The sequence below is a fragment of the Oncorhynchus nerka genome, linkage group LG10, assembly GCF_034236695.1.
Source record: "Oncorhynchus nerka isolate Pitt River linkage group LG10, Oner_Uvic_2.0, whole genome shotgun sequence".
NCBI lineage: Eukaryota > Metazoa > Chordata > Actinopteri > Salmoniformes > Salmonidae > Oncorhynchus > Oncorhynchus nerka.
Window position 1 is genome coordinate 56,034,064 of NC_088405.1, and position 15,569 is coordinate 56,049,632.

The 15,569-nt window shown below is 44.1% G+C and overlaps 2 protein-coding genes and 4 non-coding genes across 6 annotated transcripts; all 6 read right to left on the reverse strand.

Annotated features, from left to right (window-relative positions):
* Positions 1 to 142: 142 nt before the first annotated feature.
* LOC115135671 (H/ACA ribonucleoprotein complex subunit DKC1-like) lies at positions 143 to 6,658 on the reverse strand. The gene is made up of 15 exons (XM_029670575.2): positions 6,430 to 6,658; positions 5,559 to 5,620; positions 5,354 to 5,440; positions 4,923 to 5,014; positions 4,516 to 4,700; positions 4,338 to 4,402; positions 3,818 to 3,944; positions 3,559 to 3,689; positions 3,145 to 3,288; positions 2,915 to 3,035; positions 2,593 to 2,711; positions 2,401 to 2,504; positions 2,021 to 2,066; positions 1,565 to 1,732; positions 143 to 1,144 (listed from the first exon to the last, which is right to left on the reverse strand). Exons 1-15 carry the CDS (start codon positions 6,491 to 6,493, stop codon positions 1,079 to 1,081), a joined length of 1,581 nt encoding a protein of 526 aa, XP_029526435.1. The 5' UTR covers positions 6,494 to 6,658; the 3' UTR covers positions 143 to 1,078.
* Positions 2,783 to 2,860, reverse strand: LOC115136542 (small nucleolar RNA SNORD83). Its single transcript, XR_003864651.1, has one exon. It is a non-coding gene; the product is annotated as a small nucleolar RNA SNORD83 (small nucleolar RNA).
* Positions 4,034 to 4,244, reverse strand: LOC115136551 (small nucleolar RNA SNORD17). Its single transcript, XR_003864660.1, has one exon. It is a non-coding gene; the product is annotated as a small nucleolar RNA SNORD17 (small nucleolar RNA).
* LOC115136543 (small nucleolar RNA SNORD83) lies at positions 4,793 to 4,872 on the reverse strand. The gene has a single exon (XR_003864652.1). It is a non-coding gene; the product is annotated as a small nucleolar RNA SNORD83 (small nucleolar RNA).
* Positions 5,093 to 5,302, reverse strand: LOC115136550 (small nucleolar RNA SNORD17). Its single transcript, XR_003864659.1, has one exon. It is a non-coding gene; the product is annotated as a small nucleolar RNA SNORD17 (small nucleolar RNA).
* Positions 6,659 to 6,750: 92 nt separating the features above from the next.
* LOC115135673 (trimethyllysine dioxygenase, mitochondrial-like) lies at positions 6,751 to 15,338 on the reverse strand. The gene is made up of 7 exons (XM_029670578.2): positions 14,690 to 15,338; positions 11,948 to 12,124; positions 11,244 to 11,523; positions 10,248 to 10,367; positions 9,393 to 9,629; positions 8,900 to 9,038; positions 6,751 to 8,725 (listed from the first exon to the last, which is right to left on the reverse strand). Exons 1-7 carry the CDS (start codon positions 14,862 to 14,864, stop codon positions 8,594 to 8,596), a joined length of 1,260 nt encoding a protein of 419 aa, XP_029526438.2. The 5' UTR covers positions 14,865 to 15,338; the 3' UTR covers positions 6,751 to 8,593.
* Positions 15,339 to 15,569: the final 231 nt, after the last annotated feature.

Sequence of the window (15,569 nt, forward strand, 5' to 3'; positions counted from 1 at the left end):
CATCAGTTGGTGTGAAAAGTACTTCTGAATACAAAACTCAATGATTCTACCTCTCCCCCTGCAAGTCATTATACTGCAGAAAATAGCCTCAGATCCTAGACACTGGGTAGACAGGACAACAGCAGCATAACAACAAAAACCATTTCATTTCAAATGACAATTTATGATTACAGCTCATTTGTATTTACAGGTACAATATAAAAAAACAATGCCCGTGGCATTTCACACAGTCGAGGGTACGCCCAGAGTAAACCAAAGTCCACATAGGGACAGTAGTTAAAACACGTAAAAACAAGATTGGAGTACAAAAGCATGGTCATACAGAGATTGTTGAAATCAGGGCTCTGCTACCCAACCACGACATTATACATCAGGTTTGGGCCTGTGTTTTCACTCATAAAATAACTAGGGTATGGGTCTCACTAAATTGATCACTAACATGTTAAGCTGGGCCACTTGCTAGTGCTCTGCTGCACATTAGTCACATCAGACTAAAGTCTCAACATTGTGTCAGAAGTGCTTCAACCGCAAATAAACACCAGGAGAGATTTATTTCACAGAAAATAAATGTTCCTTGAGTTGGGAGTTTAGTGTGACAAAAGTACTTAACAGGTCTCGATTATTGAGCAGAGAAGCTTAAGTGGAGCCGCTGCTGTGGATATTCACACAGTGCATGTAGAGCCAGCTGCCTTGTGCCCAGGGACTGAGTGACAGAGAGAAGTCGCTAATGGATTTATTAACAGAGGAAGTTACTTCTGATTTCGGGTAGGGCCGGGCTTTAAATTTGGAAGCAGCAATCGGGCCTGGGTAGGGTAGAGGCCTGAAAGTCCCGGATATGGGTAGACTGAATGTCGCAGGCATGGGTAGGGCCTGAATGGCCGTATGATCATAAGACTAGCCCCTTATGATTCGCCATTTGTGGTCATTCTGGACAGATTAACAAAACAAAAAATGTTATACTCGGTTCTTGCCCCGCCTGCTGTCTCTTCAGCACCTGCTGCATCTGTAGGATAAATATCTGCAGGCACACATTCTGGACCCTCACAATTCTATGGTCCTTTCATTGTCCATAAGCTCTTCACTCCGCTTCTGCATCCGCTTCCTTCTTCTTCTTCTTTTTCTTCTTCTTGGCACTCTCGCCCACCTGCGCATAAGGAGATTTGTTATTCTTTGGGTAAATGTTGAAAGCAATTCAAAGTTCTAAGGGAAAATGCTCTCTGCAGTTTAAGTGAATGTTGGCTGTAGCGACTTGCTAACAAAGTAGATGTGGAAAATGTAAGGACCCAACATGACCGGATGCTCACATGCTCGAATGACTCACACCCCCAATAATGTAGCAGACCGACTCCCTCTGAAGCCACAGGCAGGTTGGAAAGGGATAACTGTCTGCACTGGTTGTGCACTCGTAGGCATGGCACATTATTAACGCACTGTACATTACCAGTATAGTTACTGAAAAACTACCGCCGAAAAACATGAGGTCAGTATGTCCCTTGCTACGACCAGAATTTCTCTAGCCACAAGATTATACAGCTGTCCAGTCTGGGCAGCAGCAGAAACCCACCTCTCCTTCGGTCTCTGCTGCTGGCTCCGCCGCCTCTGCAGCTGGGTGCTCCAGTTTTTGCTTTTTTTCCTTCTTTTTCTTCTTCTTCTCCTTCTTGGGGTCTTCTGCCAATGGAGTGGAAGGTGCAGAGGCTGCCGCAGCATCACTATCACTGTCTTCCCTCTTCCTCTGAAAGATTGAGAAATTGTCATTTACTCCATCTCATGAGCTTAATTTATGTGGAATAAACTGCTTATTTGGCATGTGCCAATACCACAGGAGGCCGGGGGCACCTTAATTGGCGAGAACGGGGCCGTGGTAATGACTGGAGCGGAATTAGTGGAAGGTATCAAACACACGGTTTCCAGGTGTTTGATGCCATTCCATTGCTCCGTTCCTGACATAGTTATGAGCCGTTCTCCCCTCAGCAGCCTCCTGTGGCCAGCAATACCCGAGTATAAACTTATGTTAGCATACCTTTGCGTCCCCATTGCCGGTTTCTTCAGCCTTGGGCTTGGACGCACTGAAAATGAGAAGGCAACATGTCTCACTGTTTCAGACGCATACCTTATTTAATTTACAAATACACCTACATCCACAAACTAGTCATCAAGTTCCTCACAAGTTAACCCACATGGGTGGGAAATAATAGCTATGCATGTGTACACAGCTCAGCTGCCAGACATGCAGAACGGATGACCAGACCTCTGCTGAGCTTTGAGAGTTGATGTTGCAGACTGACTCCCTCAGAGACCACGGGGCAGACCAGAAAGGGATAACCGTCTGCTGACTAGAATCAGAACATGTAGGTTTCAACACCACTGCTCTATCAAGCGCCTGTTAGACTGGCTTCACACCTGTAATCTACGTAGCCCTCCTTCCAGTCTGATGGAGTACTGTCGTTGGCTTTGCCGCGTTTGTCCAGCAGTCCCTTCTGGATCATCATCTTCTTCTGGCTGGCCTGTTCATTACAAATCAAAATCTTACTAGTAAGAAGAATAACAATGTGCACTAAAAGCATAACGTCGTAAAATGGGAAGACTTCCTACCTTGGGCCCCAAGCCCCACTTGCGGGGGTAGGTGTCGCGTTCCATGATGACCCTCTTTATCTTGGCCACGACACCGTGGTCACACGTGGAGATCACTGCAGTAGTCATGAGGGCAGTAGCTGAAAAATCAAAGGGGGAAACTTGAGACACGAACATAAAACATGTATATGGAGAAAATGTGGTTTTTCAAAGCCATCAGTCAAGGGTGATAGATAATAGGTCATCTTTGCACAAAGCGCTAATGCCGCCTATGAGATCATCATGTGGCCTTTTGGAAAAACCTCCCAATTGCTTTGCAGAACAGCATATTTCTATTGCTCACCTATACAAATGGCCTCTCCTTTGGTTGTTATCACCACAATATCTTGGTTCATCTCAATGCCATCCTCATATCGTAGGACACCAGGCAACATTATCTTCGCTCCATAGCAGATCGCATTCACCTGGGGAGAAAATAAACCACAGTTTATTTAAAGAAATGTTCAGTCCTCTAAACAAGGTCAGTTTGAAAATGACACCCAGACTATCAATTACAAGGCCGAAATCACTCACTGCACTGTCTTTCATGACCAAACGTTTGTGCGACACCAGAAGCTTCTCCAGTGGGTAGATGACTCTGCGCAGGTACGTCTCGTCCTTGTTGTGGTCATACTGCCACTGAGCATCCAGCACATCATGCATGGTCACCAGGTTGTCCTGCAGAGAACAAGTTCCAACATTGAAGGAGTCTAAAATACATGACACAAACAGAACACAGGCCTAAATATAATTTTCATAACATGCTGGCTAGAGTGGAATCAGGTTGCTGGGCATATCTACTTCCTACTCAGAGCCACTATGCCATTTCTGTGCCAATAAATAATTACCGGAACTGGGGAGAGGCCCAGAGTTGAACTCAACACATTGGACTTCAATTTAACCACTGACAAGACACAGCCAAAGGATTGAGAAAGAGGTGCGACTCACCCTCTCTCCCAGAACACCAGAGCGAACTCTCCTCAGCTCCTGCATCTGACCACCAACACCCAGGAGGAGCCCCAGGTGGACACACAGGGTCCTGATGTAGGTCCCCGCCTCGCAGCTCACCCAGAAAATACCTGCAACAAGCGCGGTTAGTTTATTATCTCTAGGCGAACAGCTTCTAGTTTAATGATATTGAATTGGAAGTTCATGTATTAAAAGTACGCCCCCAGAGCATGAGGAAATAATGCATTAGATTCCTTACCCAATCTCCTCTCTGGGTCATACTCAATGAGTTTGCTTTCATAAACGGTCCTAACTCTCAACTGCCGCTTAACGGCTGCGATGAGAGGTGGTCGCTGGAACAAAGCACCTGTGAGGGTTTCAATTCCCTAAAAGAAAAAAAAGAGAGAAAAAAGAAGTGTTGGATTAACCACGAACTCCCAAAACACGGGTATATCACCCATTTCCTTTCTAATGTGTGATCAGGTGTGTCAACTCGTCTTTGTTATCGCAGGGCCCTCCAGTCCTGCCCCTGTCTCCAGCATGAGCTGCCCCAGTAGAACACTGAGGTGGCAGAGTGGATCCCGGGACACAGCAGACATGCATGGCTAAAACAGACATGCGCACCACAGAGAAAGCAGGACCCTAGCAAGCACTCAGAGAATGGATAAACACGTTCATCATCTCACATCCATGTCAAAAACCTTCCTATGAAAAGGTATAATTTTACAGTTAAATTAAAACGCTGAGCCATGCTAAGATAAGACAACCTATTAACTTACCCTAGCAAGTGTGTGCTCATTCTCAATAGCATTGTGCAGCCGAACAATTCCCACATACTCTTTGCCTGAAACAGACGGCAGAAGAGTAGTAAGGAGTGGCCAATCTTAATGTGTTTACATAACCAGCAGGAGGTAAACAGTCCGAGCAGGAAGGGGTTGGGTTTACAAGGCGACTCACCTGCACTCTGCTGGGACTTGACCAGTCGTGTGGCTCTGTCCACACACACAATGAGGCAGCCGGTCACCTTGGGGTCCAGGGTTCCACTGTGGCCAGTCTTCTCCACTCGCAGGATACGTCGGATCCAGGCCACCACCTCATGAGAGGAGGGATTTGCAGGCTTGTCCAAGTTGATGAAGCCTGTCCTGCACATCACATGGATCGACATGGGGTTAGAGAAGAGGAGCAAAATGAAATCACAGACAAGACGTCAATACTTTCAAATGCATCCATGTAGAGCCATCAGACAAGGGTGATAGATAAGAAGTCATCTTTGCACATAGTGCTAGTGCAATCTATTTACATTCATCATGTGGCTTCATAAAAAAAATTGACACAGAAGAAAATAATTAAGAACCAAGAGTTACCGAACATAATCCTGAATGCTCCTCTTCAAAGGGTTTGAGCCATTTGGCAAAGGTGTGTAGTGAGCTGTCCGAATGTTGAGTTTGTCAAAATTCTGCAACACAATGAGTTAGAATTAAACAAACTAATTACAGTTAGAAATAACTAAATGTAACCGCAAAGGGACGTGCATGTGATCAGGAGTTTACGCTCGTCTTAGTTGTGACCGGGCCCTTGACACACGCATCAGCACACCTGCCCCAACAGTTACCCCAGTAGAACACTGGGGACAAAAGCATAGAGTCAGGCCGCTGAACCCCCTGAGTCAAGAACAGACACGGGAGGCTGCAATGCCAGGGCCCAGCAGCACTCAGCGAATGGATAAACAAGTTCATCACTTCAGATACAGCATCCTGCTTCTACAGATAGATGACAAGCAACAAAGAAAACTCACTTTCAACAGCAATGGCCACTGAGATGTGTCCAGACTGGCAACTTTGGACTCTGGTTTGATGAGGAAATCACCACTCTCCTGAATATCCTGTAAAAAATAGATATATATTTAGGAAAATATACACTACCATTTTCATACCATTTGAATCTATAACAGTGAGAAGCTTTTAGCCAACTGGAGCATAACAATTATAATAAGGACTTACCCCAACTTCATCATCAGAAACTGTCTTTTCCTTCTTCTTCTTCTGTTTTTTGGCAGAGTTCACTTGAAAGCAAAAACAGAGAGACACGTTACTACTCACTACATTTTTCGTTCCATGGCATGACGTTTATCTACAGGGGATCCCCCGTTTTCAGAGGTGGTGGTTGATAACTAATAGATCTCACCTCCATACGTATACCATTATTGTGAGCTATTTCAGACAACGAAGAAATCGTTAAATAACGAGTTAGAATTATCGGTAGTTCAAGTCATCCATCATTGGAAGCCCACACTGGATTTGGTAAGGCACACCCACGTGGCCGACACGGCCTGCACATGGTATAAAAAAAATAGGCCTTTACGGTCAATTTGACCAAACGAGGTACTATGCCAGCGTTCACAGCAACTTGTATAACTACAAACAGCCACATAACTCGGATATGCCAAATTAACGAGCTAGTTAACTGAACATGTGTATATTAATCTACTTGCAATTTACTACGGTTACCTACTTATTACGACTTGCTAAGCTAACTAAAGTTAGCTGGCCATTTTGCTAACAAAATTCAGCAAGGTTGCAAAACCATCTGGAAGCATACGCAGGTAAATACATCTGCCATAGACCTGGCTAGTTGGATAGTCACACGGTTTACACTAGATCAGCAAAGGCTATTGCGAACGTGGCCGCCTATTTGACCATGCCTCCATGTTGAGGGTGCAGCAGTGCTGCTAAAAACATGCAACAATTTCCAAGTAAATAAACATCGTAACTAGCTACACATACTTCACACACCTCCCATTGCGTAGCACTTGTAGCCAGCTATATAAATAGTACCGTTAGGCTGTGCAAAGACGGGCTGCAGACCACTTACTTTCAACGTCCGCCATCTTCGGTGTGCAATGAGACTGAGGGGGACACGTGTGTTCAATGCGCATGACTTTTCAGGAAAAAGCGCTACCTCCCATCCAAGCCACGCGATAGTTCATTCTAGAATCACCAGAACGGAAAAAAATGACATTTGAGTTCAACTAATTAGAGTTCAACATTTTGTGACAACATAACACCATTAAACTATAAAAGAATGCATGACACTCATAAAAAATGTTTTTTTTTAAAAATGTTCCTTTGATGCTGGATACGTTTTAATGCATGTCAGTCTGTCTTTGCTTGACAACAAAAGAGAGCCACCCAATAGAATCAAATCAAATTTTATTTGTCACATACACATGGTTAGCAGATGTTAATGCGAGTGTAGCGAAATGCTTGTGCTTCTAGTTCCGACAATGCAGTAATAACCAACGAGTCATCTAACCTAACAATTTCACAACAACTACCTTATACACACAAGTGTAAAGGATGAAGAATATGTACATAAAAATATATGAATGAGTGATGGTACAGAACAGCATAGGCAAGATACAGTAGATGGTATAGAGTACAGTATATACATAAGAGATGAGTAATGTAGGGTGTGTAAACATATTAAGTGGCATTGTTTAAAGTGGCTAGTGATACATTTGATATATAAATTTTTCCATTATTAAAGTGGCTGGAGTTGAGTCAGTATGTTGGCAGCAGCCACTCAATGTTAGTGGTGGCTGTTTAACAGTCTGATGGCCTTGAGATAGAGACTGAAAAACAGCTTCTCTGTCCCTGCTTTGATGCACCTGTACGGACCCCGCCTTCTGGATGATAGCGGGGTGAACAGGCAGTGGCTCGGGTGGTTGTTGTCCTTGATGATCTTTATGGCCTTCCTGTGACATCGGGTGGTGTAGGTGTCCTGGAGGGCAGGTAGTTGCCCCCGGTGATGCGTTGTGCAGACCTCAATACCCTCTGGAGAGCCTTACGGTTGTGGGCGGAGCAGTTGCCGTACCAGGCGGTGATAGAGCCTCACCACCTGGGGGCGGCCATCAGGAAGTCCAGTACCCAGTTGCACAGAGCGGGGTCGAGACCCAGGGTCTTGAGCTTGATGACGAGTTTGGAGGGTACTATGGTGTTAAATGCTGAGCTGTAGTCGATGAATAGCATTCTCACATAGATATTCATCTTGTCCAGATGGGTTAGTGCAGTGTGATTGCGCCGTCTGTGGACCTTTTGGGGCGGTAAGCAAATTGGAGTGGGTCTAGGGTGTCAGGTAGGGTGGAGGTGATATGGTCCTTGACTAGTCTCTCAAAGCACTTCATGATGACGGAAGTGAGTGCTACGGGGCGGTAGTCGTTTAGCTCAGTTACCTTAGCTTTCTTGGGAACAGGAACAATGGTGGCCCTCTTGAAGCATGTGGGAACAGCAGACTGGGATAAGGTTTGATTATTCAATCAAATCAAGAAAAAGGGTATTGAAAAAGGCAAAAGTTCCTAAATACATGAATCCAAAATGTCTGGTAATTGTAGTGATTGAGACATACTATAATATTTTAAGATTAGAAACTAATCCCTAAAACAAAGCCAATATGTTAAACATCTCAATATGTTAAGTTCCAGTTCAAAACATGATTGTTGTTCTAACAAGAGCATATGCATGCATAATGCAGATCACAGTCCATGTTCTTCACTTAAACACTTAAAAATAGTAAAAGACTCCAGTCACCCATAGACTGTTCTCTATGCTACCACACGGCAAACGGTACTGGAACGCCAAGTCTAGGATCAAAAGGCTCCTTAAAAGCCTCTAACCCCAAGCCATAGACTGCTGAACAATTAATCAAATGGCCACCCAGACTATTTACATTGACCCCCCCCCCCCCTTGTTTTTACACTGCTGCTACTAACTGTTACTTATCTATGCAGAGTCACTTTACAAATTACCTCTAACCTGTACCCCCACACCTTGACTCGGTACCGGTTCTCCCTGTATATAGCCTCGTTGTTGTTATGTAAATATGTTGTGTTACTTTTTGATTACATTTTTAAAACTTTATTTAGTAAATATTTTCTTAACTCTATTTCTTGAACTGCATTGTTGGTTAAGGGCTTGTTGTATTCGGCTGTATTCTGAGGAAGCAGGGCTGCAGCTTTTGGCTGGAGACTCTTCTTCACTCAGGCCTGCAGACCCAGGGAGCGGGCAGTGTTCAAGACGTCGTCTCTGGTCAGGTAGCAGCCACACAGTTGCCGCAGGCCTGTGAAGGACTCCCGACCATGCAAGACACGCCAGTTATCAATGAAGAGAACCTACCAGAAAAAGAGGGAACATACTGTATTGTTTGTGTATGATTTTGTAGTACATTACCCATCCCCTGAAACCCAATCCTGGTTTCAGAATGTCCCCCACCCCCCTCTTATATCAACATGTAGTGATGAATCCTTTCTGTCTAGATCAATGAAAAGGCATCTGTTTTTCCTTACCTTTCCAGGCTTCAGTTTGACCCACAACTCATTCTCTGGCTTCCTCAGCTCTGTGGTCAACTGTCTGTGAGCCACATACCATCGATTGACAACGTCATGGGGGATAGTGTTTATGACTGCCCGGTCGTAGTTATTGTACCTGTGAGAGAGGCAACCAAGCAGGAGGTGATACCATATTAATCCTCAATATCAGATTAAATATTCATAACATTGAGCTCAAAGGATCTAGCTCTGGATTAACAAGTGTTACGCTGTATACACTATTATTTTTTATTATGAGCAAAAGATCCTGAGCTTCCCACAAAGAACCCTCCCAAGGGACTTCATTCATATTGATGGGTGTAGCATTTCTCAAATGTGTACAACATTGTGAATTAATAGCTAACAAATACTGGTTAGAGGTTGTATGGCCTAAAATGACAATGGAAGATATGTTTAAAGCAAGACATTCAGGGAGACATTCACATCTCAAATGAAAACAGACTGGTCATACCGGATCATGTACACCTCATTGTTCCAGGGATGCACGTTGAGCACAGGGCCGATGCCTATCATGTGGTTGCGGTGGTCGCTGACATTTTCAATGTACTCATGCTTGATAGGCACCCGTGCTAGCAGCTCAAAGTTGTCAGGTGTCTTCTGGAGTACTTGGTCTGCAGAATAGAATCCATCCACGAGTAGTGTTCTTCCTCCCGTTCCCTCGTGTTTAAGGCAATGGAACACTTGGATCCTGTAATTCAAAGTCAATGGCATCAAAGTAAGTCACATGATGTGATGAAATGCCCAATAGATGGCGCATTGCCCTGTCATTTCATGGGACACCTAGGTGGAGCCTATCACACTATATCTTGTTTTATCAAGATTCAAGAAATCGGTGCCATAGCAATGTGCATCTGCCTTGCATCTTATCAGTTAAAAAAAGCCATAAACCGGTGTTGAAACAGTGTCAAACTGCAGCTTCCAAAAGGAATGGCCTGTTCCACAATGCTGAACCTGTTGTTAAAACTGTCCATTTAACTAACAATATATTCCATTTAGCAGACGCTTTTATCCTAAGGGACTGACAGTCATGCGTGCATACATTTAAAGTATGGGTGGTCCCGGGAATCGAACCCACTATCCTGGCGTAGCAAGCACCATGCTCTCTCAACTCAGCTACAGAGGACCACATCATTGTAATCACCTAACACAATAACCTACATGGATGTCTAACGTGTCTGCATCTGAAGAGGAATCTCAACCTAACCAAGATACAGATCAGCATGTGTGCTGTCGTGCTAAATTGACCTGCCATGATAACTCAAACAATTAACACCCATCCATGTGTGAACATCTTCTGAATACATACCCACAAGGCTCCTGGAAGTATGAGGTGTCTGTGTGACGGTCCAGGGCCAGTTTGGTGTAGGCAGTGTCTCCTCGGGAGAAATCTGAAGTGAAGTTCCACATCTTGCCATACATAGTCTCCCTAATAGGAAACAGGAATGAAAACACAAAGTAGAGTCTGCCGTCTCAAAAAGAATATCGACAACACTATACAAGAGCAATTCAAACATGTTTATAAATGGCAACTTTACTCCAAAGAGTTATCTTTTGTTTCTTTGGGGTGTCAGAAGGAGGGCGATTACTTCTGATGGCCAAACAGTGTTACTGGACTAGAAGAATGGCCTCATCTGGCAACCATGTGCAATGCATTTCTTCTAACACACTGCTTCCTCCCTCCCTTCCCTCCTCGTCACCCCAAATTAGAGTCTAGTATAAAGAGGGATTAGTGTGCTGGTTCAGGCATTGGAAACTTCAAAACCACACCACCTATGGAGTCCTCAATGAACCTGGTGGATTAATGAGAAGGCAGTACCACTACTCTCTCTTCTCCTCTTTGACAAATCCACACTCCATTCTAAGTGCTGAGAAAAGTTTGTTGTGCATGTTCACATGGCAAAAGTATCAAGGGCTTGTTGTTAATTAAGGAAACCAACATCTTCCCTGTAGCAGGTAGCCTAGTGGTTAGAGCGTTGGGCTAGTAACCGAAAGGTTGCTAGATTGAATGCTAGATTGAATTAAAAATCTGTCATTCCGCCCCTGAACAATACAGTTAACCCACTGTTCCTAGGCAGTCATTGTAAATAAGAATGGGTTCTTAACTGACTTGCCTAGTTAAACAAAGGTCAAATACATTTTTTAAATGCACTGTTGCTTTAACACAAGCATTGTAACAAGCTAACCCTTATTAAATAATCTCCCATTCTAAAACCATTTCTGTTTGTATGTATTGTGGTGGGTGGTATGCAGCTACTTTTAAGACCCCTGAACACCCACTTCCCATTCCCTAAGAGGCCAGTACCTGATGAGGCTGACCCTCTGGGTAACAGTCTCTGTGGCCTCAACAGTTGGTGGGACACCCTCCACAAAAGCAATGCCATACAGCAGAAAGTTCCTGAGGAACTTCTTCAGTTCATCGTCACAGGTCATAAACGTGTCCCAATTGGCAGGGGACACCTTGGCATTGGCATAGATGTCAGAGTTCCAGATGATGCGTGGCTGCATGGCACTCTGCTTCTGTCCCTCATAGCTGTTCTGAGCCAGCCAACTCAGGTTGTACTTTGTCACATGACCATCAGGCCCTGGGGTACACAAATCAAAGGCAATTCCTTCTATTATACATTCAATAACTGTTCCAAATAATGACGAGTAGCAATAGGTGCATATATCACAGTGCTGCCAAAAAGGAAATGGGCTGAAAAAACATCAAATGACGTGCAATGGATTTAGAGTTTGACGACATCAAACAGACCTAGATATACGACCTCAAATGAAATGACTGATTGCAACCAGAGTAAGGGATTTAATGGTTACAGTGTGAAATAAATCATATGGTAGCAATGTCTGCACTGTCTACAGTATGTCATTATAGCCTTTTACAAGAGGCAAAGGTCTCCCTGAACAATGCAGTAACTATCTCAGGATTGGCAGTGGTCAAGTTCCAGGCTACTTCACAATGTGGGCTTTCTCTTAGTTGAGAAAAGCAATCTTCAAACCAAGACTTACATGTGAGGAAGAGATTCTCATCATCCACCCTGGTGTTGGCGGGACATATGTTCAGCTCCACATGTGACGTATCTAGGTTCCTCTGGTTGGTCTTGCTGTTGTAGCAGGAGGCAGAGCGGCAATGATCCCGTAGCCACACATAGTCAAAGTGCATAACAAGTCCTCCATAGCTGAGCTCTGAAGATTCAAATGTTAGATTTATAAGTAAATATTAGTGTATAATATGGAAACTGGCCTAGTCAAGTGTCAGGTCCAGACACTATTCTAACCAATGTACCAGATTAAAGTCCAATATTGGACCGAGTACGCCCCACTCATCGACGGGGCTGTAGTGGAGCAGGTTGAGAGCTTCAAGTTCCTTGGTATCCACATCAACAACAAACTAGAATGGTCCAAACACACCAAGACAGTCGTGAAGAGGGCACGACAAAGCCTATTCCCCCCAGGAAACTAAAAAGATTTGGCATGGGTCCTGAGATTCTCAAAAGGTTCTACAGCTGCAACATCGAGAGCATGTTGGTTGCATCACTGCCTGGTACGGCAATTGCTCGGCCTCCGACCGCAAGGCACTACAGAGGGTAGTGCGTACGGCCCAGTACATCACTGGGGCTAAGCTGCCTGCCAACTAGGACCTCTACACAAGGCGGTGTCAGAGGAAGGCACTAAAAATTGTCAAAGACCCCAGCCACAGACTGTTCTCTCTACTACCGCATGGCAAGTGGTACCGAAGTGCCAAGTCTAGGACAAAAAGGCTTCTCAACAGTTTTTACCCCGAGCCATAAGACTCCTGAACAGGTAATCAAATGACTACCTGGACTATTTGCATTGTGTGCCCCCCCCCCCCCCAACACAACACCTCTTTTACACTGCTGCTACTCTCTGTTCATTATATCTGCATAGTCACTTTCATCATATCTACATACTACCGCAATCAGCTTGACTAACCGGTGTCTGTATGTAGCCTCGCTACTGTATATAGCCTCGCTGCTGTACGCACCTCGCTACTGTTTTTCCACTGTTGTTTTTATTTCTTTACTTACCTATTGTTCACCTAATACCTTTTTTGCACTATTGGTTAGAGCCTGTAAGTAAGCATTTCCCTGTAAGGTCTACACCGGTTGTATTCGGCGCAGGTGACAAATAAACTTTAATTTGAAAGTACAACATTGGTTCTCAAGTAACACGAGGCTGAAAAGACCTGGCATGGACTCTCAGATCCTCAAAAAGTTCTGCAGCTGCACCATTGAGAGCATTTTGACTGGCTGCATCTGCACTTGGTATGACAACTTGGCAAGGCGCTACAGAGCGTAGGTGCTACCCAGTACATCACTGTAGCTGAGCTCCATGCCATCCAGACCCACTGGTATAGAGGTCATCATAGGCTGTTCTCTTTGCGATCGCACGACAAGCGGTAGAGATGCACCAAGTCTGAAACCAACAGGACCCTAAACAGCATCTACCCCCAAGCCATACGACTGCATTGACCCCTTTTCGAACAACCTTTTTTTGACTCATCACATATACTGCTGCTACTGTTTACTATGTCACTTTATTCCTAGTTATACTGAACACAAATATAAAACGCAGCATGTAAAGTGTTGATCCCATGTTTTATGAGATGAAATAAAAGATCCCAGAAATGTTCCATATTCAAAAAAGCCTTATTTCTCTGAAATGTAGTGCATTCATTTGTTTACATCCATGTTAGTGAGAATTTCTCCTTTGCCAAGATAATCCATCTACCTGACAGGTGTGGCATATTAAGAAGCTGATTAAACAGAAGGATCATTACACAGGTGCACCTTGTGCTGGGGACAAAAGGCCACTCTTAAATGTGCAATTTTGTCACTCAACACAATGGCACAGATGTCTCAAGTTGAGGGAGCTTGCAATCAGCCTGGTGACTGCAGGAGTGTCCACCAGAGTTGTTTCCAGATAATGTAATGTTAATTTATCTACCATAAGCCGCCTTCAACGTAATTTTAGAGAATTTGCAGCACGTCCAACCGGCCTCACAGCCGCAGACCATGTGTAACCGCGCCTGCCCAGGACCTCCACATCTGGCTTCTTCATCGTATTTCATCGTTTTTCTTCATCGTCCGAGACCAGCCACCCGGACAGCTGGTGAAATTGAGGATTATTTCTATATGAAATAAAGCCCTTTTGTGGGGAAACAAACTCAACCTGATTGGCTTGGCCTGGTTCCCCTGTGGGTGGGCCTGGCTCCCCTGTAAGTGGGCCTGGCTCCCAAGTGGGTGGCCTATGCCCTCCTAGGCACACCCATTGCCTCATCCCTGCCCAATCATGTGAAATCCATAGATTAGGTCCTAATTTATTTATTTCAATGGACTGATTTTCTTATATAAACTGTAACTCGGTAAAATCGTTGCATTTATATTTTTGTTCAGTATTCTTGTACATATATATCTCCATTAACTCATACCCAAGTTATCGTTACTCATTGGTAAGCTATTATTCCGTGTTTTACTTTTTTATTATTTCTCTATTTTCTTTCTCTCTGCATTGTTAGGAAGAGCCCGGAAGCAGTTTCACTGTTAGTCCACACCTATTGTTTACGAAACACGAGACGATTAAAATTGTTTTTGATATGAACAACTTGAACTTCAATAACAAACACATAGGAAACTAGAGTGAATTAAATGCCAAAGAATCATAGCCTTTGGTAAAGGGAAGCGCAGATTTTTTTTTTTAACTTTAAAAAACAATAGTCAAGACACTCACCAAGGCATTCTTCCTGAAGTTGCCAGCGACAACTCGTCGACGGTGGAGCAGCAGTACACTGCCAACACCTCGCTTCATTCTGGGTCCGTATGAGTCGGGAGACCAAAGGAGCCTGTGTTTTCGATATGGGTCGCAAATAGCCATGTAAACGGAAAAACACCCGAGACAAAGCCATTATCTGTTCATGTAAAATCGGTTTAGATGGAACACTGGACAGATGCACAATTATATACAGCAGTTGATGTGGATTATTGCGTCAGAGACTCCTGCACAAATGATAAATTCGCCGATTTACTTCATTGCTTTGATTGAGAACCAATCAACTCACAGAACAGATCTCGTGTGGATTCCAGTCAACTGTTGATAGCAGCACAGTGACTTGACTGTAATTCCGATTTCGTGGACCTTCTTCTGCTTCGATAAACACCCACAATGCCAATCGCGGGGTTTAATTATTAAACAAGTTTGCTCGATTTTTCCTAGTAGTTTATAGTCTTTGCTGGCTAGCGTTGCAGTATTGTAAACTTTGGCCTCGTACCTTAATAACATTGACGCTGAGAACTGCTAGTATAGCAGCTATAAAATAGGGACAGAACAGTTTGAGGTCGCGTTCCTCTGCCCAGGCGTTGCTGTCACATGTCAGATTTTACACCCTGATCACACTGCCTCTGCTTGCTGTAAAGCAAACGCAGCGTTCCATTGGAAATGAATGTGCTTCTGGTGTACCAGAATGCAAACTCTGTCTGTGTGATCGAGGCGTAAGTCTTCCAGTTCGCGTGCTTGCTTCTGCCTCCCTCTGGTAGACTGGCATAATGCAGCTTGGTTCCGAGTTCTGAAATGTTGAAACAAAAAATGTATTTGAGGCTCAGGGTTTATATTA

Bases quoted from the DNA above. Each gene is read 5' to 3' on its own strand.
- LOC115135671 (XM_029670575.2), bottom strand. From the start codon at position 6,493: ATGCGCATTGAACACACGTGTCCCCCTCAGTCTCATTGCACACCGAAG. The intron at 5,441-5,558 runs GTAAGTCCTTAT...TATTTTTTACAG, and splicing joins TTTCTGATGATGAAGTTGGG to GATATTCAGGAGAGTGGTGA. The intron at 4,701-4,922 runs GTAACTCTTGGT...TGTGATGTGCAG, and splicing joins AGCATTCAGGATTATGTTCG to GACAGGCTTCATCAACTTGG.
- LOC115135673 (XM_029670578.2), bottom strand. From the start codon at position 14,864: ATGGCTTTGTCTCGGGTGTTTTTCCGTTTACATGGCTATTTGCGACCC. The intron at 12,125-14,689 runs GTGAGTGTCTTG...TTGAATCTTCAG, and splicing joins ACTTCAGGAAGAATGCCTTG to AGCTCAGCTATGGAGGACTT. The intron at 10,368-11,243 runs GTACTGGCCTCT...GTTTCCTATTAG, and splicing joins CAGAGGGTCAGCCTCATCAG to GGAGACTATGTATGGCAAGA.